Source organism: Ictidomys tridecemlineatus, chromosome 2 (genome assembly GCF_052094955.1).
Source record: "Ictidomys tridecemlineatus isolate mIctTri1 chromosome 2, mIctTri1.hap1, whole genome shotgun sequence".
Taxonomy (NCBI): domain Eukaryota; kingdom Metazoa; phylum Chordata; class Mammalia; order Rodentia; family Sciuridae; genus Ictidomys; species Ictidomys tridecemlineatus.
Window position 1 is genome coordinate 136,008,829 of NC_135478.1, and position 27,828 is coordinate 136,036,656.

Here is a 27,828-nt window from a genome sequence, read left to right on the forward strand (position 1 = left end):
ATTCAAATTGCTAAAGAAATGTCAAGCAAGAATCTTATATACAGCAAAAGTAAATTTCAAAACAAGAAAAATGAACTTTCAGATAAGCAAAAGCTGAGAGAACTGATTCATTGATAAACAACCTATATTACAATGAATACTAAGGAAATTCTTTAACAGAAGACAAGGGACATCAAAAAGGAAAGAGGATTAAAGGAGGGGACGGGGGCTGGGAAAAGAAGAGAAGAAAGAAAAGAAATGAGAGTTTATTCATTTATCTACCTCAGATCAGGAACCATTTCTAACTGCTGAAATTCACAGAACATAGGAGCCCTTTTCAAAGTCTCTTTAGATCATGATGTAATTAAAACATAATATAATATGGTAATTAATATAATAATAAATGTAAGGTCAAGGTTATGATTTCTAATCTATATTAATGTGCCTGTCAATTTTATTGAAATACAGATTTTAAAACTTGGAACTTCATGGGTTAAGATCTATTCTCAGCAAATTTTTAAGTGGACAATGCATTTGTATTAACTCTAATCACATGGTGTACACTAAATTTGCAGAATTTATTCATCTTATAACAGAAAGTTTGCAGAGTTTAACCAGTTTTCCCACCATTTTCTTTACCTTCTAACTCTTGGTAACTGCCATTTTACTCTGTTGCTATGAGTTCAGATTTTTTTAGTTTGAATATATAAATGAAATAATAAGGTATTCATCTTTCATGTATGAGTAATTTTACTTAGCCTAATATCCTCTGGTTCATCCATGTTATTATAAATTGCAGGATTTCTTATTATAATGTCTGAATAATATCATACTATATTTTCTTTATCTAATTATCCATCAACCCTTAGGTTGTTCCCATATCTTAGCTTTTGTGAATAATGTTTCAATGAACAAGTTAGAATAGATATTTCTATGAAATAGTCACTTTATTTCATACTATATAAGTACATATATAATATGAAACAAAAAATATATACATACACAGAGAGAGAAAGAAAAATAAGTGGGATTCCTGGGCCATATGGAAGTTTCAATATATTTAAGAGACTCATAAAATTTAGTAGCAAAACAAACAAATAACCTGATTTTAAAATGAGCAATCGACCTTGAATATTTTTCTAAAGAAAATATTCAAATGGCCAACAGGGATATGAAAATGAACTCCTCATCATTAATCATAAGAAAAATTAGGATCAATACCACAATGCGATACTACCTCAAACCTATTAGGGTGACTAGTATCAAAAAGTCAATAGAAAACAAGCACCAGTGAGTACATGGAAGAAAGTGAACACCTGCACATCCTTGGTAAGAATGGAAATTGGTACAACCCTATGGAAAGCAGTACAGAAGTTGTTCCTCCTTCAAGATCATTTTAGAAAAAGAAATTTAAATATTGGTGCTATAGTCCCTATAAATTATTGCATATGTATCACAAAATAAAGCCGATAACTTATCACATCTTTTCAGACTGTTACTGTAGAAAAATATTTGTTTGAGCAAAAGCTTTTCCTTCTGATGTACAAAAGGTTGAAGTTTACATAAAAATCAATACTAATTTAGGTGGCAGCCAAAAACAAATAAACAGTAGAATACTGATATAAAATGAGACTTCTAAAAGATGAAATTCATATCCCCAAATTAAAATTTAATTTAATTGGAATAGCTAAAAAAATTAAAATAATTAAAAGTGTACAAACCTGCAGAAAAAAAGTAAAGAACAAACTACCAGATATTTTTGTAACTGGCTAGACAAACACTGCAACAGTAGCCACTGACACATGTGGCCTCTGAGCTTTTGAAATGTGGCTCATCTAAACTGAGAAACAGTGTAGGGATAAAATGTTTAAATAAAATAATTAAAATTAATTTTCTATTTCTTTTTAATTTGGCTATTAGGTAATTTAAAATTACATAGGTGGCTTACATTATATTCCTATTAGAGCATTGTGGTAAATCATTTTCTAAAATTAGTTGGTGCTAATTACAATTCATTCTGGGTCTCAAAATGCCCAGATACAATTAACTACCCTTTCTTGATTTTCATTTTTTTATTCATTTAAAAAATATATTATGTCTTTGGCTTGAAAAGTCAAGATTTGCAAAATGAATATACTACATATGTCTACTGTGAAATATTTTGGAAATGCTCAGAAAACATAAGCTACATATTTGAAACTTGGTGAATAAAGGGCATGCTTGTGCATAAACACACACAAAAGAAAGACGAGGCAAAAACAGAGAGGCAGAGACAGAGATAGTTAATTTTATAAAACATCAAGAAAACTTTGATATCTTCAGACCAGAAATAATTTCAAAGTCACTAAATAATAAAAGCTGAAACCCTCCATTATCTCCTTCCTAATCAATGAAGAGAAATTTAATAATAAAGATAACCTTATTACAAGAAGCTTTTAAAAGAATAAAGAATTCTTTGGTAAGTTTCAAGATTAAGATTTTGAACTCTTTTGTTAAATGTTAAACTTTTGTTAAACCTCTAATTAGGAGAGTTTTATAATGCTTTATGCATATTATTTCTTGCTATTAAAAATAGAGCATTTTTGTATGATTCTTCTATGACACAGAAGGCTTTCTAGCTAGACTGCAACCTCCTGATAGAAGACAATGAATCAAGAGAACAAAAGTGAACTATCAACCTCTCCCCTTGCCAAATTCCTAACAGAAGAATGTACACATAGCAGGCTATCCATTTATATTATGAATGAAGGAGTGAATGACTAAATGAGTGAACAGGTAATTTGTCCTAAACCATGCTTCTCACCTTTTCTTTAAAATATACAGTAAGTGATGTCCAAGGCATTCTAAATTTAAATAAGTATGGTAGTTCAAAGAAATCATTGTCAATTAAAAGTGCAACCAGAAAAGTAAATGTAAAATGCCAGTAATGTTACTTGTAAGTCATAATGTTACTTTTCATTCAACATTTCAATGAATTTCCTCTTAAATAATAACAGAGTTTTTTGCATTAGGATTTTTGTTAATAAAATAAAATTGGATATAATTTATATTTTAATATAAAATAAACACAATGTTTACTTCATTCACATAAGTCTGAGATATATAGCTTCTTTAAAAATTGAAAATATCATACCCAGCTATCATGAAAAAAACACACGCAGTGCTATCTGAATTTGTACACCATCTAAAATGTGCCATGTCATATGTAATGTTTTGAACAACCAACAATAAAAAAGGGAAAAATAAAAAATAAAAAAATAAAATAAAATGTGCCATATATTTTTAAAGATATTCAAAAAATATTTTGTATCTCCCGACCTACTAGGAAATATTTTCAGACAAATTATTTTACCTCACATCTTCATCAACAATTTTCCAGCTACAATGACCACTGCACATATACTCAGAGTCCTAAAGACAAAGAAACAACTTTGTTTGACTTGTATAACTCTCTGAGAGTACACAACTGCATTTCAACAAACATTAACTAATGTCACTCAAAAGGTGATCAAGTGTGTATGTGTGAGAGAAAGAAGGAGAGCAAAGTGGTTGTAGGAGAAATAGAAAGGACTAAAAAACAGCTCTGTATTTGGGGGTGCTTTTGACACTTTGTGACATGAATATTGAAGGCCTTTTTCCCCCCAGATGCTCAGATATTTTGCCAAAATGTGCTAAAACAAAATCACTTAGAGAATATGAGCTAGCTCAGAGATTAATAAAACCTCCAACTTCACAGACTTCCACAAATAATGAGATGAAAACAACAGATAATTTTCAGCCATCAAATATTTCAATACTTCACTCTGTTACTATGACATATTTATCCCATACGAAATATTTGCAAAAGGAGTTGTAATGGCCTTCAGGGACAGGAAGAATAGAGTTTCTGTAGAAAATGTTAAATTAGTTTTGATGGTGATGCAAAGTTAAGGAAGGATTGTTAGGGATGGCTTGGTGCCACAGGGCGGGGTTTTGTTTTGGTGTCCTTTTAGAGCCTGCAGGTGTTTGGCACCAGTTAAAATCAGGGCCAGCTGTGATATTTCAATAATTTTGATATTTCCCTCCCAATAGTTCTCAGAAGTGATGCTTCAGAGTGATGTTTTACACCTGATATATTCAACTTGTGTGGTACAAATGGAAAGACTGTTAAGCAACACCAGTTTTAGGATACCCTTTGCCCTTCTACCGTACTCTCAGGTCATGGCATCAAGGAAAAAAAAACACTAATCAGAAGTTCCAATAATTCATAATTCATATTTTTTAACTTAGCAGTTCAACCAAAGATGATGATACATGAGAATAACTAAATATACAATCTTAAGCAAAATTCTGAAAGCAGGATGGTGTGTTCTCTTTTGATGTTCAGTGTAGATAATGATGCTTTTAAGCCCTTTCAATGGTGACATCCATACCTATTTTTGCAGGAATTTGAATAGTTTCTATTAAAAGCTGCATTTTCTTTTAAGTTTATTTGGGTTGGAAACCCTCAAACCACAATGTATTTCATGCACATGTTCCCAAGGGTATGTTAAATAGGACCATACTGAGGTCATCTAGTAAGTTTTTGAAACTTTTTAAGAATTCCTTTAATGTACTACACAATCTTGGCCTGATTAGAAGAAGATATTTTAAGAAAGTACTTGAAAAAATGACTGGCTATTAAAATCTATGTGCAGATAACCTATATTATGCTCTATAATGCACAGAGCTTTCCATAGATAATTTGTCATTGAGGGAGAAAAACAATAAAACTACCACTTTAAGAATTTTTAGTCAAAACTTGTCAGAAATATCAGTAAATGCAAACAAATGCCCCCATAGTATTTTTGATTGACTTAACCGTGGACAACCGTGACTTCATTTTTACTGTGCAAAGGTCTACAGCACTTTATCATAAGATAAAAGGTAGACAATCTTCCAACTATCCAAGATAAAACATATCATCTCCCATTTCAGTTGAGTAAAAAAATGAAATCTTCTTGGAATATGAACTATGATGAATTTGTTAGGTTAGATATAGTTTCTACCATCAAGCACATTTTTGTTGTCAACCAAGATTTTCAAGCCACAGATGAGAAACATACATGGTCCATTGAATAAAAAGCATGCAAAATTCTCTTCTATTCCTTGAGGTTCCCAATCTTTTCCTTTTTTTTTTTTTCTTTCCCTGGTTGGACATACCCCTTTTCACTTCATCAAAGCTTTCCTTCCTGCGCCATGTTCCAAGCCTTGTACTTCACCAAAAGTAATTTTCAGTCAAATGAGCAGCTGTGCTGGCACAGCGCACATGGAGAGCTGGGCCACTACGCCAGTGGTGCATTCCCACATTGAACACAAGTGGCTAGTTCCCTGTACCCAGGGCCAAGAAACTGCTGCTCATCAGAGCGAAAGCTCCCTTGGACACCTCAAACGGAAATCAAACTTAAAAAAAAAAAAAAAAACACTTTTATGGAAAATGAAAAATAAGAGGGTTGTCAGCAATCAGAAATAATGAAGGGTTGGGAACTCTTGGCATATCGTTTGCAGATACATTTTCATAAAAGGATAGTAGATTGCGATTCTAAGTTAATGATCCCCATACTTGTGGCAGCACTGGATGTACCACTGTTCACTAAAACAGGTATTTTTAAAGAAGGTGTTTTAATAAGAATATAATCATCAAGGGCACCATTATAATGAGAGCCACTACCATGCATTGAGCATTTAGCATTTGTCAATTCTTGTACTATTACCTTAATTAACATCTCATTTAACACTTTCAACATTGGCGAGATAAGATCCTATTATACCATATAACAGTTAAGAAAACTAAAGCCTGCAAAGTTATAAAACTGTCCACCAAATTTGAAAATATGATGTTAACCATCATCTTAACCCAAACCGTTAACAAGCATCAGTCCCCCTGAAATCATCAAGAGCAATTCAACTAGTGCTAAAGATAATGCTCATTAGTGCTAGGGTACATGAACCATCTGATCATTTGGAAAACCTACACTTTCTTTTTTTTTTTTTTAAAGAGAGAGAGAGAGAATTTTTTAATGTTTATTTTTTAGTTTTTGGTGGACACAACATCTTTTTTTTTTAAAAGAGAGAGTGAGAGAGGAGAGAGAGAGAAAATTTTTAATATTTATTTTTTAGTTCTTGGCGGACACAACATCTTTGTTGGTATGTGGTGCTGAGGATCGAACCGGGCCGCATGCATGCCAGGCGAGTGCGCTACAGCTTGAGCCACATCCCCAGCCCTGGAAAACCTACACTTTCCACAGTTAACAACTTATTCATTTGTTTATTTACATATACATGAACATTTATTGTATGCATGCTATTGAAGTAAATTTTGAGTTTATTTTTCAGAAAGGCATAGAATACTAAATTCATACTAAATCCTTACTAATTCACCTAGTAAATAAAATAAAAGTTTATTGAATAAATGAAAGAATTTTCTAAATTGTCATTCATAGATGTCACCTTAAGGTGCTTTTGAATAATATACTTCATACAAGGTTTTTTTGATTTTTTCACATTATACAATGCAAAATATTATAGAAGTCTTTTTGAAAAGGGACAAACAGTTCTAAGCATAAGGAAAAGGTGATAACCCTGATTCTCGTGCAAAACATAACTAGAATACTTACAATTTCCAGAGTAATCTTGGCTTATTTAAAAAATGTAATAATAGTACATTACTCTCTAGTCTTTCTAAAAATCCAATAAATTACAGACATATATTTTTGTACTTAAAATTACAAATGAAGAGTGAAATTATATATGAAAGAGAACCCTTACTACTGGTTTCCAATTATCAATAAACATCATGCTATGGTTAAGTATTTTTTACTTTAGAACTGTAATAATTAGGATCCACTTTTTGATGGGGTTAAGAGGTCAGTTTAGAAATTTTGAGGGTAACGTGGAAATCTGGTATCTTGATTTACATAATATCAAACTTCTCCATTTGGTAAGTAGGCTAAGTACTAAAAATATGACACCATGACATAGACCAAAAATAAATACTTTGCAGGTCCAAAGCAGTTGAGATACAAAGATAACAAATTAATTAAATTTCCCTTGTATTAATTAAGCTGAATTAAAAGGGGAAAACAGATATAAAAATTCTATTTAGCCTATATCCACTCTGAACCAGCCCATAATTTAAAAAAATTTAAAAATAATAAGACTTTGTATCTTTGTATATCATAACCTTAAAAAAACCCAGATAATTAGAATATACCTACTGATATTTAAGAATAACTCTTTGATTTTCTTTGTTTATCTCTGATAAAACACAGATGAAACAACAGAAATGCTGATGGGAAAACTTTCAGGAAATATCTCTTGTGAAATATGACCTCAAATTGAGACAAATACGAAGTCCTACACACCTCTAAAATACCACAGCTTAAAATGAGAAGGCTGATTCTCAGTTTTGAATTAAAGAAACCAGGTACTTGGCCTATATTCAGGTGTGGAGATCAAGGAATCACCAGATATTAATCCACTGAATTTTGGGCTTCCTTTCAGATGAATTTACACAGTATATACCAAGTGGGCCTCTTATCTCCAATACATATTGACCATTGTTTTATTGTGAATAAAATTCTTCACTGGGGCAAAAAAAAATAGCATTTCTGAATTCTCTAGCCTTTCTTCTCCAGTAAATATTGTAATTTTTACTGAATTAAATACACTCTAATTTCCTTTTAAGCAGACATTTATGCAAGAAAAATGTAACAATGTTAAAGAGTTCAGTTTCCCAACAAAGATCTTCTTCCTCAGAAAATGGATATTTCATTTTCAGTAATTCATTTCAAACAAAAATCTGCTACTATATGAAGTACCAACAGAAAAAAATTCCTACGATTTTGAAATGTTGGAAACTGACAAGATATGTGAAACATCATAATAAAATATTCACAGAAAAATGGAGGTCCTCTACATTTTAGGGTTAATATGTGAATTTAAGACATGGTACATTGCTTATAGTTCTATTGGTTAAGTAGCAGTAAGCATATGGGAAAGGCGATACCCTGATTCACCTTTAGATATTTTTGACATCTAAAAATAATCCACTTGAACAATGTTATAAAAAATATTTTTGGGTGGTGACCCTTCTTCCTGTGCCCCAAGAAGAACCTATTAAGCAATGTATAGAGCAAAATTTTATTAAAGTATAAATCTTGCCCCACAAAAAAGACATATTAATCAAAACATACAAAAGCTTCTAATTTGCAAAACTAAATATGCTTTGTATATTTTAAGACAGCTATGTGGTGATTAGAAGTAGGCTATAACTGTAAAATTTCTCATATTTCTTTCTACAAAAAAAATCTCTGAAATCCTGATTCCAACTTTTCAATTGTCTATATTTCTAATTTTCAGAAAAAAGTAAAAGCTTTCACCTTGAAAATTTTATGGAGTGGCTGATAATGAAATATGTTAGACCCAATAGACACAAGTATGATTGTAGACAGCCAGTTCTACAATCATACTTTTTATTTTTATTTTATCCCAAAACCACAAACAATTTGAACATAACACTGAAACATCATATTATGTGACTTAAGATCAACGACTAATGTACCTTTTGATATCAATCTGGATAGGAAAGAGAAGCAACCAAGGACTTCAAAAAACAAACCTGAGGTTCTGTAAATACACCCTTCATATTGTTGATTGGGCCATATGGGACCCCGCTGCCTTCAAAGAGACATAACCACTTAGTGGTCATTTCTTCTTCAAACCTAGGAACAAAGAAAAGATGCATTTTTTTTTTTTACAATCTACAGAATACAACACAACTTCTTTCCTCATATGGTTCTCTTTCACAGTAACCGATAGTGACAAGTATGTGTTGCTTAGGCTTTCTTGAAGCCAAGTTTTGAGAGAAAATTGTCTATATGAAATGACTTGAGTGGCCACCCAGATCCCAGGGTTTGAAAATACTCCATTAGATATGTAATTTCTCTTAATTTTATCCCTGTGTATTTTCTGACAGAGTCCATTGGAAAAGAAAGATTGTAAGGAAGACAGTATTGAATTCCAAATGTGATGTTGACAGAATGGCAGCTATTATGAAGACAAACAACAATAAGTGTTGGTGAGGATGTGGGGAAAAAGGTACACTCATACATTGCTGATGGGACTGCTCTTTTTTTTTTTTTTTTTAGGTCTCATGTATAGTATACCAGGGTAGAGAGATGTTGATAAACAAAAGTATGCTTTAAAACAAAAAATAAACAAGTATAGTTATTTTAAAAGAAAGCTATGTTTAAGGTACATAAGAATTAAAAGTAATAATCATTGGCCTAAAAATAGTCTTAACTATTAGTTTATTTGAACTGTGACTTGTGAATTAAAACTACAGACATGCAAAGATTTGTGTTTCAGGTAAAGCCAACAAAACTCAAATTATCCACGTTCTTTATCTCTTTTTAAATTCTATAATTTAAAAATGAACCTCACAGACAGGAAAATACATATATATTTCTTCATTTTCTCTATTAGGTCTTAAGAAAAGGGGAGCTAATCTATTAATGAGATTTGGTGGGGTTTTTTTTACCTCTTTTCTGTTAGGGCCATAAACACAGAAGGAAAATCTTGGATCCTTAGGGACAACAAAACACAATCATAATTTCTAATGTATAAGGAATTTCAGAATTGCTCATTGTTAAAATATCAAACCACTTATATGTAATTAATAAACTTGGCAACTAAAGAATTTTTTTAAAATACTAGATAAAGTGGATTATTGCCAACAAGTAAAATACTCCCCCAAAATGAAAAGACCAGCAGAACTATGGCTAAAATATTTCATATGCATGGAATTCTGTTTCTCTTGTACATAGCCAGAATTGGCCTCAGATTGGCAGACTCCACAGGAAATTAGAAAAAGATACTTTTTTCATCTTTTAAAAAAATGTGCAAAAACAGTATCAGTATTTGGAGGACACTTCTGTGATCACCATTACTGATAGATAAATAATAGATAATTTTTTAAAAAAACCAAGAACTAAAAGGAAAAATAAAATTAATATATTCTCTAAGACTACTCTATGCACAATGATGTTTGATCAACAATTTTTACAAAAGAACATAACAAAAAGTTTTTAATGAAGATAGTATTATATTTCACTAGGAATTAATTCATCTTATCCACATATTTAGATAATGAGTAACTTCTGTATACACCAAGCATTGATTCTTGCCTTTTTGTACAATGCCTTCCCTTTTCTCTCCAATTACAATGACTAAAGAATTTTCATTATATGTTTTAATTTCAGCCCAATAATGTTAACTCTTTGGTATAAATGAAAACTTCATTTCTAAATATTTTAAAAAATTATTTCATAGAAACATCATGGCTCAGGTTAAGTGTCTTGTTTCTAATCAATTCTTCACATTAGTATTTCTTTCAAGAATTGTTAAAATCATCTCCTAGGCCAAGAATTCCTAAAATATATAGAGAGACATATCATCAGAAAGATATATGCTAAAAGAATAAAAGAGTTACTTTAAACCTGGAGCCTTTTCAATCAGGGTTTCAATTTTTTTTTTCATAAATGGAGTGTTATAATGGTTAGTCTGATAAATTTTCAAGACAAGTAAATTAATCACCACTGGACTTACCCAAGTGGCCTGAAAGATCTGCAGAGAAAATGCATGTCAATATCCAAACAGACCCATGGCTGCAGGCTAGCCAAAAGAAAACTCCAGGGAATAGCTGAAGTTCTAGTATTTATATAAGCTTTTCACCACTGGGCAAAAGAGAGGGATTTATTTCATGTTATGGAAAACAACGGATGCACTTTGGAAATGAGACTTAGGGAAGAGACAGTCTGAATCTGCAGTTGTGACCACTGTTTGCATCTCTGTGTGGGTGTGGGTGTGGAAAGGTTCTTTAATGCCATAAACTCAATCAATCAGAGACAGAACACGCTGCATTCCGCTGTTCCCAGAGGACAGATCCGTCATTTTCTTCTGAAAATCTATCTCTGATCTAAATCTGATGTGGAATCCTTTCCTTTATCTATGCAAAAAAAGCTGTAAGCACATGTTTTTATTAACCACAAAAATTCTGCCGGGGGGTTGAGGGGAGATGATCCAAGCCACTCAAAGCAATAGACTCCTGCAGATAAAGACAGAAAGGGTGTCCTTAGATTCAGCTCAGCAAGCCTCAAAGGAAGGGCCTCTTTTAGGAAGTTATGTGGAGCTTCATAATCCAGACTTAATTGTGAACTTATTAAATCAACCCACATATACAATTCTTGAATTTTGTTGAATTTGCTTAATGCCAGGAATGGGTATTATTAACCAGACAGCATCATTTAGGTATATGAAGTACTGCTGAATAAAGATACACTGGAGTTTATACTTCCTAATTTCATAATTTAATTTTTTATTAGAGCATTATAGTTATATATTGTAATTGGATTCATCCCAACAAACTCATAAATGCATGGAAATCAATTCCAGTTCATGATCTCCCATTTTCCCTCTTGTCTTCCCTCCCCTCTCCCATTCTCCTTCCTCGACTCTACTAGACTTCCTTTTACTAGTCTTTAATTTGTATTTGACTGGTTCTTTATATTATCCTATCCTTCCCTCCCCCTTCCCTTTATTTTACTCTAGCTTCAGCATATGACAGAAAACACAGAATTTAACTTTAAAAAACAAACACAAACCATCTCTTTAGAAAATGGATTAAGTATCAAAGAAGTCAAATCTAAGAACAAAGAGAAACTACTAGTAAGAAAATGTTATCCTCTTTTGACCAATAGGAAACTCAGGTTCAGAAAAATTAACTTGCTCAAATTCATAGAGATTTTTAAGGTCAGAGGTTGCATCTGAAGTGGAAACTGTTGAACTCCAAAGTCACTTTCTAGTACAAAATGATTGTAGCAGAATACATGAAGATGCATAGCTTCACACATCACATGCATTATAAATGATCACAGATTTTTTTAAAAGGAATAGCATAGGTGAAAACTTTCCTTTTTTCCACTAATTTCCTTCTTTATTTACATCTTATATGGCTCAATATATATTCCTTTACATTAATATTTACTCAATCCTTATGATTTTAGTAGAAATTTGTTTTGTGTCAGCTGTGAAAATCAAAACAATAAAAAGGTAGTTCCTGTGTTCAGAGATTATATAGTCTAATAGAGAACACAGCTATGGAAATGGATGAATTACAATTCAGGATGCTAAGACAAAGATATGAAAGAACAACTTACAGTTGAAGCATCAAAGAGGGAAACTTGCACTGGGCCTGGGAAGGCAGGAAAAAGTCCAATAACAAGGTAAAATTTGAGCCAAGTGTTGAAGGACAAGCTAGAATTTTTCATGTGAAAGATGGGAGGGAGGATTTCCAGGGAGAGAGAGCAATGTGTACGAAGATCCAACCTGGAAAGAATCTGAAATCTCCTGTGTCATGAGTGGGAGAAGATGAAATAAGAGAGGAAGGTTAGAATCAGAGTGTAAAGCATCTTGTCTCCTATGCTAGGGATATTGAATTTCCACTGGGAATGAGGTCTTTAAGCAGGGGACTGACATACTAGGCACTGATACAGAGAACAGACCTATGCCAATGAAACTAGAGATAAGGAAACTTCATAGTAAAAACATATGCATTTCAAATCTATCAATTCTTCCATATTATTGTCAGTAATAAATAAGTCCCACTTGAAAAAGGTTTTTTGTTTGTTTGTTTGTTTGTTTATTTATCTGACCCTCTAAAATCTGGCTTGGTGGTCAATGCTCTTTTTTTATCCAGTCTTCAATGGTCTCCAGTGATCACTTGTCAAATCTAATATTCCTTTCTGAGTCTTTGTCCTTCTTTCCTACATACTATTTGATGCTTCTGACTATCCTAAATTTAGGTCTAGTGACACTCACTACACTTAAGTTTTCTTTCATATCTCTTTGATGATTTCTATTTCTTATATTCTTTTGCCAATCCCAAGATTCCTTATTCTCTTTTACTCACTGCTATGATTTGGATAAGTATCCCCCAAAAGCCTAGGTGTTGAAAATGTGCTTACCAACCTGTGGCACAACTGGGAGTTGTTAGAACTTTAAAGAGGTGAGGCCCAGTGGGAGAAATTTAGGTCTTGAGGGGTATGGCCTTCCTTGAGAGAGACTCTCTCTCTGATGCTTGGCCATTGTGAGCAGCTTCCTTCACCACACTTCTGTCAAGATATACTGCATTCCCATAGGCCCAAAAGCAACAGTGCCAACTGACTATAGATTGGAACCTCTGAAACCATGAGCTGGAATATCCCAGGTATTTTGTCATAGTAATGCAAAGCTGAGTAACACACTCAACTAAATTATCCTGAGATCCTTGTGCAGAAAAACCCCAAAGTCCATGTTTTAGCCTTGGCTTTTTTTTCCCCAATTCCCTTTTTTTAGTACATAGGGTAATTCCACCCTGATGCACTATTACCACCAGTAATATACCATGGCCCTGATGACTTTATAATTTCCATTTCATCACAAACCTAGAATTTGTCCCTTGCCTAAACTCTTATCTTTGACTTTATCTGGAACTCCTTCCTTCCCATCATTTCTTATGACATATATAATCATCCTGTGCAATCAACTTTTCAATGGTTAAGCAGTATTCCTCCATTCCCTTAGTAACTATCACACTTATGGACTCTGGTGCTTCACACTTAGATAGAGGTAAGGACTAGTTTAAAACTTATTGTCTCCAATCTCCCTCCTTCAAATAAGTCACCAATTACAGGTATGTCTCAAATCTATTCAACTACCTCCTTCCTCAGGATCACTATCCTGTCTCACACTAAAGGAACATACTATTTATTGACTATCTTATCCTTAGAATGCAGAAAGTAGTTGATACTACCTGCTGAATGAATGGATATATGAGTTGGGAAGAAAAAGAGTTTTTCAATCACATTAGCCTAAATAAGTATGATGATTTTTTTCCCTAAACCTTCACTATGACTAGGTTTCATAAGAAACTGAGATTGGTGGAAGGAAGACAATTTAAGTCCTTGAGTTTAAATTGAATGTCACAGCATCTTCTCTTCTTCCTTCTTTTTCTACACTGTTCCCTAAATTCTGTATAGCAGTATTTCTTGGGGAAAATAAATTTCCAGTTCCCCATAATTTACAAATACTTAAAACATGATGTTTCAATTTAGGGACTTTCTGTGCTATCCAGAGAATCATAAGATCTCAGGAATTCAAAGGGCCTTAAAATCCATTGTTTCCTATGAGCCTACAGAATCATCATCTTATGTATACTGACAATAAGTTTATTTATTAATAGGGAACTCACTGGAAGTCAGATTTATTGGAATTATTCAAACACAGAAAGAATGCTTTCAAGGAAAAGACATGAGTTTTTAATAGATTTGGATTTGTATAGTCCCAGCTTTGCCAATACTTCCTATCCATATGATCTCCATAAAAATATAAATTAATAATATTAGTAATTTTTTAAATAAATGCAATCATTTATTAAGCATTTACTAAGAATAATGCTCTATGCAATTGGTTGTCTTCATTAGTTTACACACATTATGTCCATTAATCCTTGTAACAATCCTATGAGAGAGGTACTCATTATGCTCTCTTTTAAGGATATGTAAATCAAAGGTTAGAGAATTTAAGTAACTTTAAAATTTAGATAAGCATTATGTAGCAAAGCAGAAATTCTATCCTGGATCCAAAGCCCACATGTTAACTGCCACTAAATACTGCTTGACTTCTGGCAGTGATGCCCAGGACAACAGAGCAAGCAAAGCTCTGTGGAAGATATGCTGCCGAGGACCAGAGGGATGAAAAAGATGGCACTCGAAGTCTAACATCTTAGCATTCCATGAACGGAAAACCATATATGCCAAGCTCCACGAGAAAAAACTTTGCATCTATTGTTTCTAGTCCTCATAATTCTATAATGTGAGTAATACTATCCTCATATTCAAGGAAACAAAGGCATAGAAAGGTTTTTAAAGGCAGTTTGTGAATCAGAAGGCTCAAATCTAACAGCTTGTGGGGCTCTGAACCTGGTTTTCCCCAGGCCCTTTTAGTAGGGTAGATTCACAGATGTTAACAACAACCCTATAAAACTCTAATATGTGATACCACCCTTCAGCCATTGGCTGTCAACTTACTGTCTGTCCAACAGGACTGAGAGAAGGAGAGGGGAACAGAGGAAAATGTACTGGGTGAGCTGCCTAGAATCCATCCATTCCTGACTTCTTTTCAGCTGACTATTGTTCAAACCTGTGATTCTATAATGTCTCATAACATTGGCAAGCTTTTCTGGACCAATCCTTTGAAGATTCTATGAGAAGGATAAATTATTCCTATTTTGTAGATGAAAAATTAATTAATTAAAATATTATTGAGACTCAGATTCAAGTCTGCATTCTAAACCCAGATCTCATCTCACTACACAGTGTTATCATATATAGAAGAAAATCAATCAATAAAATGTATTGAGAAGACAAGAATGACTTTTAATCATAACCTTACCTAGTCTTGTGATATTGTCAGTTGTTTAACTTCTCTAGCTCCAGTTCTCTCTGTTCTCTCTGTTGCAAGTTGTTTAGCACAGCAAATAGTAAATGCCCAGTCAATGACCTTTATTTACAATAAAAATACAATAATAAAATAGTATGTCTATAACTGCAAGTCTAAGATAAAAATTTATTAATTTATATAGCATTCATGTTTATTACTGATCATCTCAGATATTTTAGGCTTACAAGTCTAAACTTCTGGGACTTCTCGAATGTATTTATGTGTTTATTTATTGTTGTGTACTGTTGTCATTTGTTTATTTTTCTATAAAACATCTGTTTGTACTGAAGCATCCTGGGGTTTGGTGATGACCAGGGTCAGGAATCCCACTTGGTCTTCATTAGCCTCGGAGTTCAATTGTAGGGAGTGATGATGCAGAGATCTCAAGCTGGGCAGGAAGTAATAAATCAGGCACATTTTACCAGACCAATAAACAGGACAGTTTTGAAACAATTTAAAGAGATGCCAACATCAATATAGCTTGTAGAGAGGCCAAACAGGTTGAAGAGATTTTTAAATATCCTCCTAACAGTTGAGACAAAGTCCAAAGCATTAATCCTACAAGCGAAGAGTGAATATGCTTTGTGGGCTCCATGCTGAATCCATATCTGAATGAGGCTCCCTGTCCTAAGAAGGTGTATGCCCCTGGACAAAATCTGATGGCTTCAGAAATCAATGACAGCAATTCGCAGCAAGTGAAATGCTTCTTTTTTTCCTTCTCTCCTGCAAGAGTTTGTAAGGTGCTCAAAGTTACTTTTTCTATGGTTTACAGAGCTCTCTTGAGCAAAGACTAGGGCAAGGTCTGTGACACAAGTAAAATCATATCCCTTTTGATGTCATGCATTTTTTTCCCACTTTTGAGTCAGAAAAAAATTTCAAGGAATATATATGCAAACTCTGTCAAGGTTTTAAATCTCTGAAATTTCTCAATCATTTCCTACATGAATATTCAGGGTTTTAGAAATATAGATTTCAGAGAGGTTTTATCTCATGAAAATCCAATGTAACAAACTAACATATAAAATATGACTTTATGTGATAAAAGTACTCTCCAGTCAATAGTGTACTGGGTGAGCTGCTTGGACAAATCCATAAACAATGTAAGTTTCATATTGTGTGTTTGTACATGTTATACTCCAACATTTTAATTTGCAAACATTCAATTTTCATGTTTTTATGCACACATTAATAAAAAGGTATACTTGTCTTGATGCTATACTCTCTCTGTGAGAGTTAAAGGCAGTTTTCTGAAAGTAAGTTTTGATATTTGAATATTTAAAATTCAAAACCTGCTGAGAGCCATAGCCAAGTAGGAATGACGCATGGCAATTTCCTTGTCAGCCTACCCCACGTTGCTTAGAGGGAGGACTCTCCATTGTGGAAATGGGCTTGCCTTGGACCTAGGTCATTTGCAGTGACATTGCATGAATGTTTGAGAAAGGCGACCCTGCTCAAGGACCAGGGCAGATCCGGGTTTAGGGTGGATCTTAGGGCAATCCGGTTTAGGGCGGTTCCAGGTTTAAGGTGTATCCTGCTGAGAATAGGGCGTATCCTGCTGCCTCCAGGTGCCCACTCCTTGAGTTCCCGTTGAGTTCTCATGGGATTCAGAGGGTATTTGGGATGCAGAGCCTGGTGGAGGTGTGGATTTTCCCAGAACCTGCGTGTAGAGTAGAGTGCCGGTGACAGTTCCAGAATAAAGAGTTGCTGTTTGAATCTACAAGGTGTGAGTGGCTCGTGATTTTGTGCCCAGCCAGACTGCGGCAAAAACCCATAATCTTTTTACATCTGTACTCATCATTCCCTTACATGAATATCTACAACTGTGGATTCCCCTAGACCTTCAGGGTGACTTCTCCAGGGAAGTACCGACAAATATCTCTTAATATTCCTTGCTATTAGAAGATGAGGTTCAGAAAACTGTGGCATTGAGCTCCATGTAAATTTGTGGTAAAATCAGAAAGCTAAATAAATATATTGCAGAGATTTACAAAAGTAATTGAGAATTGCAAATAATGATAGTACCATATGAATTGAATATAAAACTTAAAAACATAAAACTTTGGGGGTGAGAATCTATCTTAAAATCAAAGCAATGTTTCCCAAGGATTTTGAAAAGAAATTTCACAAGAAATACCATCCACTACAGTTAGTTTTTAAATTATTAAATTTGATTTTTATTTAACCATTGTGAAATATTTCAAATATACCAAAAAGTTTAGGAATAGAAAAGTATAGAATATAAAATAACAAATACTCATGTTCATATTGTAAAAATATGTTAACATCTTAGCATATCTGCTTCATATTGTTAAAAAGATAAAATATTTAAAACTTGCGTAAAACCTCCTTTGTACCTATTCTGAATCTTAGCCCCTTTTTCTATGCAGAATTATCCATCATTTTAAAGTTTGTTTGCATCTCCCTGTTCATATTATTGCATTTGTATTACAGAGGCATATATCTGCTTGGACAAATCCATAAGCAATGTAAGTTTCATATTGGGTGTTTGTACATGTTATACTCCAATATTTTAATTTCAAGATTTATACTTATTATACATGTAGATGTGGCTCATTTATTGTACCCACAGACACCTTCTCGTGTGAATATGCCACATTTATCTTTTCTCCTACTTTATAATCCATTGTCTACAATTTCTTACTACTATACACAAAACTTCAATGGGACCTTACACATGACATTATTCATTTGAGATTAATTTCCTAGGGCAAATATAGAAAAGTGGAACTGCCAAGTCATAAAGCAGACAAAATTTCAACTATTTTACATTTTGTTAAATAGCCCTATCAAGCAGTTCATGTGAGTAGCTATTTCTACCACATTCCATATTCTCATCGACTTTTGTTATTGTTAGACTTAAAGCTTTGTCAACCTGATAGAGATAGTATGGTATCTCATGCTTATTTTAAGTTGTATTTCCTACAACTGGAAAAATTAGGCATCATTTCATAGCTTAACAGCCACTACATGTTGGGAATTGTTTTGTTTGTTTCTTTCTTCTTCATATCCATTTTTCATTTGAAATTGTTTGTCTTTCCTTATTGACTTACAGAAAATTTTGCATAATTTTAAAGGCATTTAAAATTTCTTCTCCTAGACTATAGCCTGTCGATGGACTTTACCTTCTTTTTTTCATGTAAGAAGATATTCACGGTAATGTAGACACATAACAATTCTTCTCCCTTAAGATTTTTGCATTTTGTGTTGGTGTAAAAAACACAACCTAGTTTACAAGCTTGTAATGGGAAATTAAATTAATTAATGCTTTGAAGGTATTTAGAACAGTGCATGGTAAAAGTGTTATGTAAATGTTAAATAAATAAAATGACACTAGCTCTCAGAGGAAGCAAACTGCTGGCAGGGAGAAGGAAGAAACTGGAATCAAAGTTTTAGAAACAAAATTGTGGAGCACGGCTGCATTCCAGAAGGCATTGCCTATAGGAAATGTCCCTTTAGACAAATCTGTGTAAACCCAACCAAACCAATGGGACTCCATAAGATCCAGGCTGAGTCTACAATTCAGTAACTATAAACAGGCCTATGACACTTCTGTAACCCACAGAGAAACAGCTGGAATTTGTTGGTCGGCGTTTCTACCGTAAACAGAATCGCAGATTTAATATTTCCTGTAATTTCCTCAGACCTTATTTCCTCTCAGGAATTTATCTCTACATATTACCGATAAATTATAGTTAAAGTTATCTTTTTCCCCTTAGCATTCACTAGCTTTCTCCATTTTCTGCATGTCAATTTGCAGGCCACACAAAAGATGGCATAAGAGTCCATCCAGGGAATTTAGTCACTGCCTTTCCTGTCAGGGTCATTCAATACATTCCCTACAACTTGCTTTTAAACACATGGAGATACTAGGTTGAGTAGCCAATATATCTTAAGACTCATACTAATTATTAACACATTAACAATTCTGGTTCATACTATCATTCACAGTACAGATTTAAAAAAATGTTTTATACAGATTTTAAATAAACTGTGAATCATACTATTATAATTATTTGACATGAGAAGAATAGTTCTGTCAAAAAGGCCTAAGCAGCATTGCCCCAAACATAATATGAGAAAGTTGTCCATGTCCATGCTTCCAAAGTCCAGTGATGTCTCATACCAGAGGCTATTCATTCTAAAAATAAGCCTCTTTAGTTGAGATCTCCTTATGAAGAATTACTAGCAAAGCAAAACAGAATAATTGTAGAAAAGTTATTTAATTGTAAACAGGCACCAAAGAAATAATAAAACTAACTATAACTAAACCTTATCACACAGAAATGATTTTGCTTATTCTTTAGCATTTTTGTATGAACATATACTAAAAATTTAAAAGTAATCACAGTATTTTGTTACCATTTCAATTTTAACAATCACATGTCCATGTCAAGAAAAGTTACCTATTATTTTATTTTAATGACTGAAGAGTGTTTGTTATAAGATCCATTGTTAAGGTACTTAAGTAAACTTCCTATTTAGATATTTGTTTTATTTTCCTAAGATTTGTGTATACTGCTACAATAAACATCCTTATAGCTAAATGACTATACATGATCTTGTTTCCCTAGAATTCATTCCTAGAAATGGAAATCCTTTAAATGTGCATGACTTCAAGACATTATTATTTTAATACATTAAACAAATATTTATTGAGTTACTTTTTGGTGCCAGGCACTGTATGGGGTTACAGCACTGAATCTAATAAGCAAAAAGTCATGATCTTCATATAGTTTTCCTATGGGAGAGATAAATGAGTAAAACATACATAATTTGTGTAACTGCTGTGGAGAAAAATTAAACAGAAAAATAATACCCTTTCATGAAGTGTTGCACTTTTTAATAGGGTAACTGGAAAGGTCTCACTGAGAAGGATAAGTGCTAAATTCACAAAATCGGCAGCTTGTATTGCCAAAATTGAGTATTATTTTCATCATTTGATTTTATTTTTCTCAATTTGATAGGGAAAAATGCATCTTACTGATTATTAGTGGTTTTGGTAATTTCCATATTTTATTTGCAAAATGCCTGATTCTATTTTAGCAATTTTCTATTGAGCTTTTCCCTTTTCTTATTAATGTGTAAAAGGTTTTTATATTAAGTATATTAAACCAGTTTTGCACTTTTTAATTTTATTTTATAGTGATTTTCCAATGTATAAAATTTTTGGAGTAATTCTGGTTCTCGAGAAGATAGATGGTAATAAAACTAGAATGTTCCCAGATTTTACATTTACTTTATCTTGCATCACATACACAATAACCTCAGAATAAAAATCTGAGCCCTTCCATGATCCATTATGATATTTTAATTTTTATTATGCTACTCCGACTCTACCCCCATGTTTAATGCCTGTACTATATCTATGTATCTACATGGTGAGAACATATGGTCACTTCATATCACTTTCCTTTGGACTCTCACTTAGTTGTGTGTGTGAATGAAGGTCACTATCTCTCCAGTCATTTTCATGGTTTGAAGCTAATTCTCTAACAAATTACTTGATTCCCCCTTCACAATTTTCCTTGATTTCCCAAGAAAAATTTGGAAAAATAAAATATTCATACACTAAGAATTATAAAACATCGAGGAAGGATATTAAAGAAGACACATAAACAGAAAGTCTTCCATTTTTTGTTTAAAGATTTACCCTCACTAAAATGTGCATAATACCTAAATGCACTATAGATTTAATGAAAACATCAAAATTTCAATAGGATTCTTTACAGAAATAGTTTTCTATAAATCCTAATATTTATATGGAACTACGGAAGACCCAGAATAGCCAAAGAGATCTTGAGCAAAAAGAACGAAACTAGAAACATCATACTTCCTGACTTCAAAATATATTACAAACTTACAGTGAGCAAAATAGTATAGTCATGGCATCAAACAGACATATAGACCAATAGAACAGAACGGAGAGCACAGAATGGAGTACCCGCATATTTACAGTGAACTGTTCTTCAACAAGAGTGTCATGAACACAAAATGGAGATGAGTCTCTTCAATAAAAGACAAAGAGAAAATTGCATATCCACATGCAGAAGAAATTTGACCCTTTTCTCACATCATATACAAAAACTAACAATGGATTAAAGACTAAAGTATATGACATGAAACCATATAATAGACAGAAGAAAATACAGAAAAGCATCCTTAATAGTGGTATGGGCAATGTTTATTTTATTGTGATCCCATCACCTCTCATTTGTTATAACTGTCATGAGAAATATGAAAGATAAAAAGTCTTGGTAAAGATGTGGAGAGGGGTGTAAATGGGTAGAGCCGCTATGGATATCAGTATGGAATTTCCTCAAAAATTCAAAATAACTACCTTATAATCCAGCAAACCAGGGTTGTGGCTCAGTAGTAGGACACTTGCCTAGCATGTATGAGGCACTGAGTTTGATCCTCAACACCACATTAAATAAAAGAAGAAAAAATTCAGAAGAAATATCTGCACTCCCACATTTATTTCAGCACTATTCATAAAAACACAGATATGGAAACAACCAAAGTAAGTGTCCATTGATGGATAAAGGAACTTTAAAAATGCAATATATATATATATATATATACACACACACACTAAAATATCATTTAGTGTGTGTGTATATATATATAAAAATCTTGACATTTACAACATAGATGAATTTGGAGGATGATATGTTAACTTAAATAAGCCAGACCCAGAAAGGCAATTACCATGTGCATACTATGTGAATACGTGTGTGTGTGTGTGTGTATAATCTAATTAAATTGTTTTATGCACATATAATAAAAATAGATGAGATCACTATTAGGTTAGATTAACCATATATGTGAAATCTAATTAGGGGAGATGGAAATGGGGAAATGTTGGTCAAGAGAAACAAGGTTCCATTTATTCAAGATGAATAAGTTCTGGAGAGCTAATCAAACACAATGTGACTATAATTAACAATATCCTGTTTTTTACTTGAACTGTTGTTAAGAGGGAGATCTTCAATGTTCTCTCCACCAAAACAAAAATGGTATAAACTATCTGAGGTGATAGATATGTAATTTTTCTTAAATCCTTTAAACTTTATTTTCATAATCAATGATAAAGATATAATAATAATTCTTACCTTGTAAAAGTTTTGTGAGGGGTAAAGGAAATATGTGCAACATAAATGAAACTCATTTTAGGGCCCAGCATGTGAAAGGAAACACTAAATAAAAAATTAGGTATTATTATTGGGAATGTCATTGTGACACTTATTCCTCTAAAATCTATTTGTCCTGTACTGACACACCTAAAAAAGACCAATAATTAAGCTAAAATCACTTAAAGTACACATTCAACTATTAGCAATGTATCAAACATAATCTGAATTCAAGTACATGGTAATGAAAAACAATACACCGTAAAACAGAGGCCTACAACCCCTCTTTAATTTTTTTGTTTAAAATCCTGTTTTTAATATGTTTCTACTGAATTTAATTTAAACTTATTAAAGAAAGGAAATTTTCAAATGAAGTATGAAAATCTACTGTTGTACAGATTTACCCATTTTCTCATTGGGTGCCTTCCATGCATGAATAGCCTTAGGAAAGGGAACATAATTTTGTTACTGTACAGAATACACTAACATAAAAATGGTAAAAAGAAAAAGAAATATAGATTAGGAAACGTTACTTATGGTTTCAAAGGATTCCAAAGGTGGAATAAATTTTACTGGCAGTTTCCTTCAGCCCTTGGAACCCAGAAGAGTGGTCACCCAACCTTCTTTTGTAGGTACAGGGTATAAGTGTTCTGTCAGGGAACACAGTACTTAACAGAAGCTACTCATCTACTTTGGGAAATCTAATTTAGGATTCCAGCTTCCCAATCTTTCTGCTCCATATCCATATTCCCTAACCCCTCCCATACTATTTTCCAGTCCCTGGTGAAGATTCTAAGATTTCTTTCTGGTGAAAAAACCAATTCTGCAAATGTGAAAACACAGCTGTTCATGTTCATTCTTGAATCTGCCACAGCAAACTTCTTCCCTCTAATCTTTTTTGAGTCCTGAGTAACTTCATTTAATATTCTTCCCTATAACATTCTTTCAGATTTTTTAAACAAGCCATGCTTTTCCACCAAATCTTCTCTTCTATAAGCCAAATATCCCTATATCATACTTTACCTATCGTTCAATATGGCATAGATAAAAAATTTATATAATCCACAACCTGCTTATCAATGGAGAAATGATATTTTATTCAAAAGGAAAAGATGAAAATAAATCATCACAGGGAAACATGTCCTACATGCTATTTTTAAAATGCAAACTCAATAATTTTGAGTATCATTATATGCTGTATTAAGTAGCAAAAAGGAATGTTTACATTTTGCTGAGATGCTAGAGATCAAGTCAAATTTTCTTTAAAACAATTTGTTAATAAGTAATAACTACAGTTCATTGAGTTTGAACAACTCCATTTGCACTGTAATATTCAAATAAAATATTTCTAATAGCAATAGAAAATTTTAATTATCCTAAATTCCAACAAAATAGTTAAAATTGCCTATTTTACTAAGGGATATTTATAACAGTTTACTATATGATCAATTTAAAGTAAATATATAACCAATATGTATAAAGTATGACATGTACACAGAAATAAATAAATGCAAAAATAGAACTCCTAATTTTATATACATATGTATATATAATTATATTAATTATGAATATACATCAACAAAACTATAAAAACAATTTGCAAATTTAGAAATAGTCATGGTATTCTTTTTTCTCAACATTTTCAAGTGCTTTACATATATTACACATTTAATCATCATGATAATCTTGTAACATAAATACTACTATCATCCCTATTTTGGAGATCAGGAATCTTAAGCATAGACAGGTTTGAGTGTTTTGTCAAGGTCATACAGGTAGCAAGAAACAGGATTAGAATCCAAACACCATGAGCTCCAGAATCTATGCTCTTCCCATCTACCCACCTCTTCACTATACCACCCCTTCATAATGAAGTAACAAAAGATGATGAATGTGTGGGTGGATAGATCCATTGATCAATCTATCAATAAAAGAATTATTTGTGTTTACTCTCTGTGGAACCTAGAAAAGGAAACTGACATACTGAGCAACTCTCTGATCTGACACTGTTATTTGCTTTCATATTATCTCACTGAATTGTCATAACAACCTTGTATAGATGCATTGTTGCCCATTTGGGGAGATAAGAAACTGGATTTTGTTAATTTGGTGTGGATTCCTGAAAAGTCATCCTGGGTCTCAAAATAATGCTTAGCAGAGTGGGAGCTTCACATATTTTTTTGTTAAATAAAGGATTTTTACATAACTGTTTTGTGTTTAGGAAAGGAAATAGTAAGAATTAGTAATCAATATAATTTTCTTAAAGTCAAGTAATACCAAACCAAACTAATTTCTATTTTTGATTTAGTACTAAAAAGGCATACGAAAGGAACCCTATGGACAAAATATTCCTTGATTTCCCCAAAGTTACAAACAAAGTCACCCAAAATATCTTTGTGGATAAAATAGAGAAATGAAGTCTACATAATGACACCAATGTATGAATGCTAAGGTTGCACCCAGCATTTAAACAATGCAACCAGAGAGTTCAGTTTTACTTTGGGGCATGGAGGAAGGTTTCTATTTTTTAACCTAAATGGGGACTTGGATGATATTATGTTGATCCGAATTGTAAATAACAAGAAGCTGGTAGACTCAGCAATCAGGTTGATTTAAATAGAGTTGATTTTGTTTTAAGCAGAATATATTAAAAAAGCATTTAAGCCCAGAAATAATAAAGGCACAAGGAAAAACAAGACTTAGTAGCTGCCAAGGTTTGGGGTGGTTTTGTTTGTGTTCTTTTTTTTTATATAGGGGGTTTGTGGTTAAGACTTAATGCAAGTCAACATAACATGTAGCTGCCAAATAAGAGCGAAAACTTACACTTCATTAGCAGAACTGTTACTCAAAAAATCCACCACCACTCTGTACTGCTACCTTCCAGTCCCCTAAAACAAGGAACTCTACTGTATTCTCTCATTTAATTCTCCAACAACTCTAGAAATAGAAATTAGCACTGCTTTTATTACTCCAATTTACAGATTAAAAAAATCATCTGAAACAGAAGTTATATAACTTGACTATTATAATGTCTTAGTAGTGTAGGATAAGTATTGAAATTTGAGCAGTTTAATTTGACCTTCATCTTATGTTAACCACAATTCTACTCAGCATTTCTTGTCCTCTGACACCAGTAACTGTAGAGGATAGAAATGCTCCATCCCTTGCCCCATAAGTCCTACTCCAAGTATAGACAGCTTCCCATTTCAAATGCCTATGCTTCTTCTTTGCCTGTCTTTCTCCAACACCATAGGAGTTTAGTGTATTATACCTCTAGGGGGAAAACTTCATACTGGGGGATAGGAGGTAGGTGATAAATGTTCCAGCACCCCCATCCTCTGGTGTATGTTCCACACAGTTTTCACAGTGTCCGCAGATGCCTGAGCCCCAGCTACTCACAACAATAATCTGGTCATCAATGCATGTTTCTCTGCCTCATGTCCCCCTATCTCTACTGGCTCATTTCTGTTTCTTGGAATCATCTCCCAAATTAATTACCTGTCCCCACAAATCTCCACTGGCTTGGCTTTAAGGCAAAATAAAGATATTACCCTCTGCTGCTTCTGATTCTTAAATTTCTACTGAATATAATTAGTTACTTAATTAAAGTAAGAATTTAAGTAATATATATTTTTAAGCATACCAGACAGTTCTGGCATTAATTAAACATTCTTTGATTAAGTTTCATGAGTTAAACTAGTGTTTGGAGGAAGAAGGGAGGAGTTAGCTTGATTTCTTCCTTGCTACCTATGAAACTCACTATTAGCAGAGAAAGACAAGGAAGGGGGAACGGAGAATAATGGCAGAGGCATATGACATAGGAATTCTGAATTTATTACTGTAACACAAATAAAACTTAAGTCTTTGACCATTCCATCAGATACCTGTAGACTCCCAGGACCAAATTATATAACTAGCTCCCTCTCAAGAATATTTCTGAGAAAGGTGATTGCCTGAGTTCATTTCTTTTTGGATATGCCCAGAGGGGACTATGGACATTTAGAATTTTAAATCTAACTGAGCTGCAAACTGAAAAACTATTTCTTGCCCTTAGTTAAACCATGCCACGATTTGCTTTACCCCTATTACTGCACTTGTGGCTCACAATTAAACTCTTATAATTCAGGAACATATGCAAGAGATGGGAAAAAGTACTATTAGTAAGTTGGCAATGTTGGTGGGCTACCACAGGATAGAATAAACAATTCAAGCTTAAAGCCAGAATGGGAAAAATAAAGCCTACTCTTACTTTTTTTATTTTATTATACTGAAAAATAATAATTTTAATCAAATGTCACATTCAATTGCTATTGTGTGTAGTCATATATTTAGTAAAAATAAGGTAACCAATGATCATAAAATTACTGACATTTCTAAATTTACAGTTTTTATATGTGTATGTTGCTTTAAGATGCTTCATATGGTTACTGTTAAAATAAGTATATAAGTTTTATTGACTAATACAGTAAACAACCACAAAAAGCATGCATAAATTGTTAGTAGATTCTGCTACTTATGGCAGAAGTCATTGGTAGACTGTGTTTCATCAAAACATTCTTTCTACCACTGAAAATTAAGTTCTGTAATACACAAATAAGAGCTAGCTTTTTTTTTCCTCTTACCAAATTTATACTTTCCCTCCCATTAAAAAGTCAAAGCAATGAAAATGTACAAATTTCTCAATCTGTAAGGATAAAAGCAAGTAAATGGAATAGGACATTATTATGAAAATTTAGCCATTTATCTACGATAACATTAAAATTAGAAAACAGTCACAGATATCTTTGACATTGATATTCACATGAAGTGAAAGTTAAAGAACATGAATTGATGACAGGAGTCATTTCCATAAATAGCGTTAATTGCTTACCTTTTTTTTTTTTTACTTCTGTGTTCCATGATATTTTGGGCCTTCACTGACCAAAAGCTTGGAATAAAATTGCTGGTATGCTTACTAGTTAGGTTAGAGCACAGAATTTTTTTTTATTTGTGGTTACTTTGATTATAATCTTGACTTCTCTTTTAAGAATGGGCTTATATTGCAATGTTGTTGGTTTTATTAATTAATTAATTAATTTTTTAGTTTTTGGTTGTAGATAGACACAATACCTTTATTTTATTTATTTATTTTTATGTAGTC

General features: G+C 32.9%; 1 protein-coding gene across 8 annotated transcripts in view; it reads right to left on the bottom strand.

Moving 5' to 3' along the window:
- Positions 1-27,828, bottom strand: part of Sugct (succinyl-CoA:glutarate-CoA transferase) — a 679,655-nt gene that overhangs the window by 332,551 nt on the left and 319,276 nt on the right. For 7 of the 8 annotated variants that reach the window (XR_013435050.1, XM_005319213.5, XM_021722294.3 and 4 more), the window contains one exon: positions 8,618-8,720. Coding sequence is in view for 7 of the 8 variants with exons in the window: in XM_005319213.5 (XP_005319270.2) it covers positions 8,618-8,720 (103 nt within the window). In the remaining variant the exon portion in view is untranslated. Of the gene's footprint in view, positions 1-8,617; positions 8,721-15,489; positions 15,598-27,828 lie in introns of those variants that run through there. The other variant, XM_040291859.2, reaches the window with a different exon arrangement.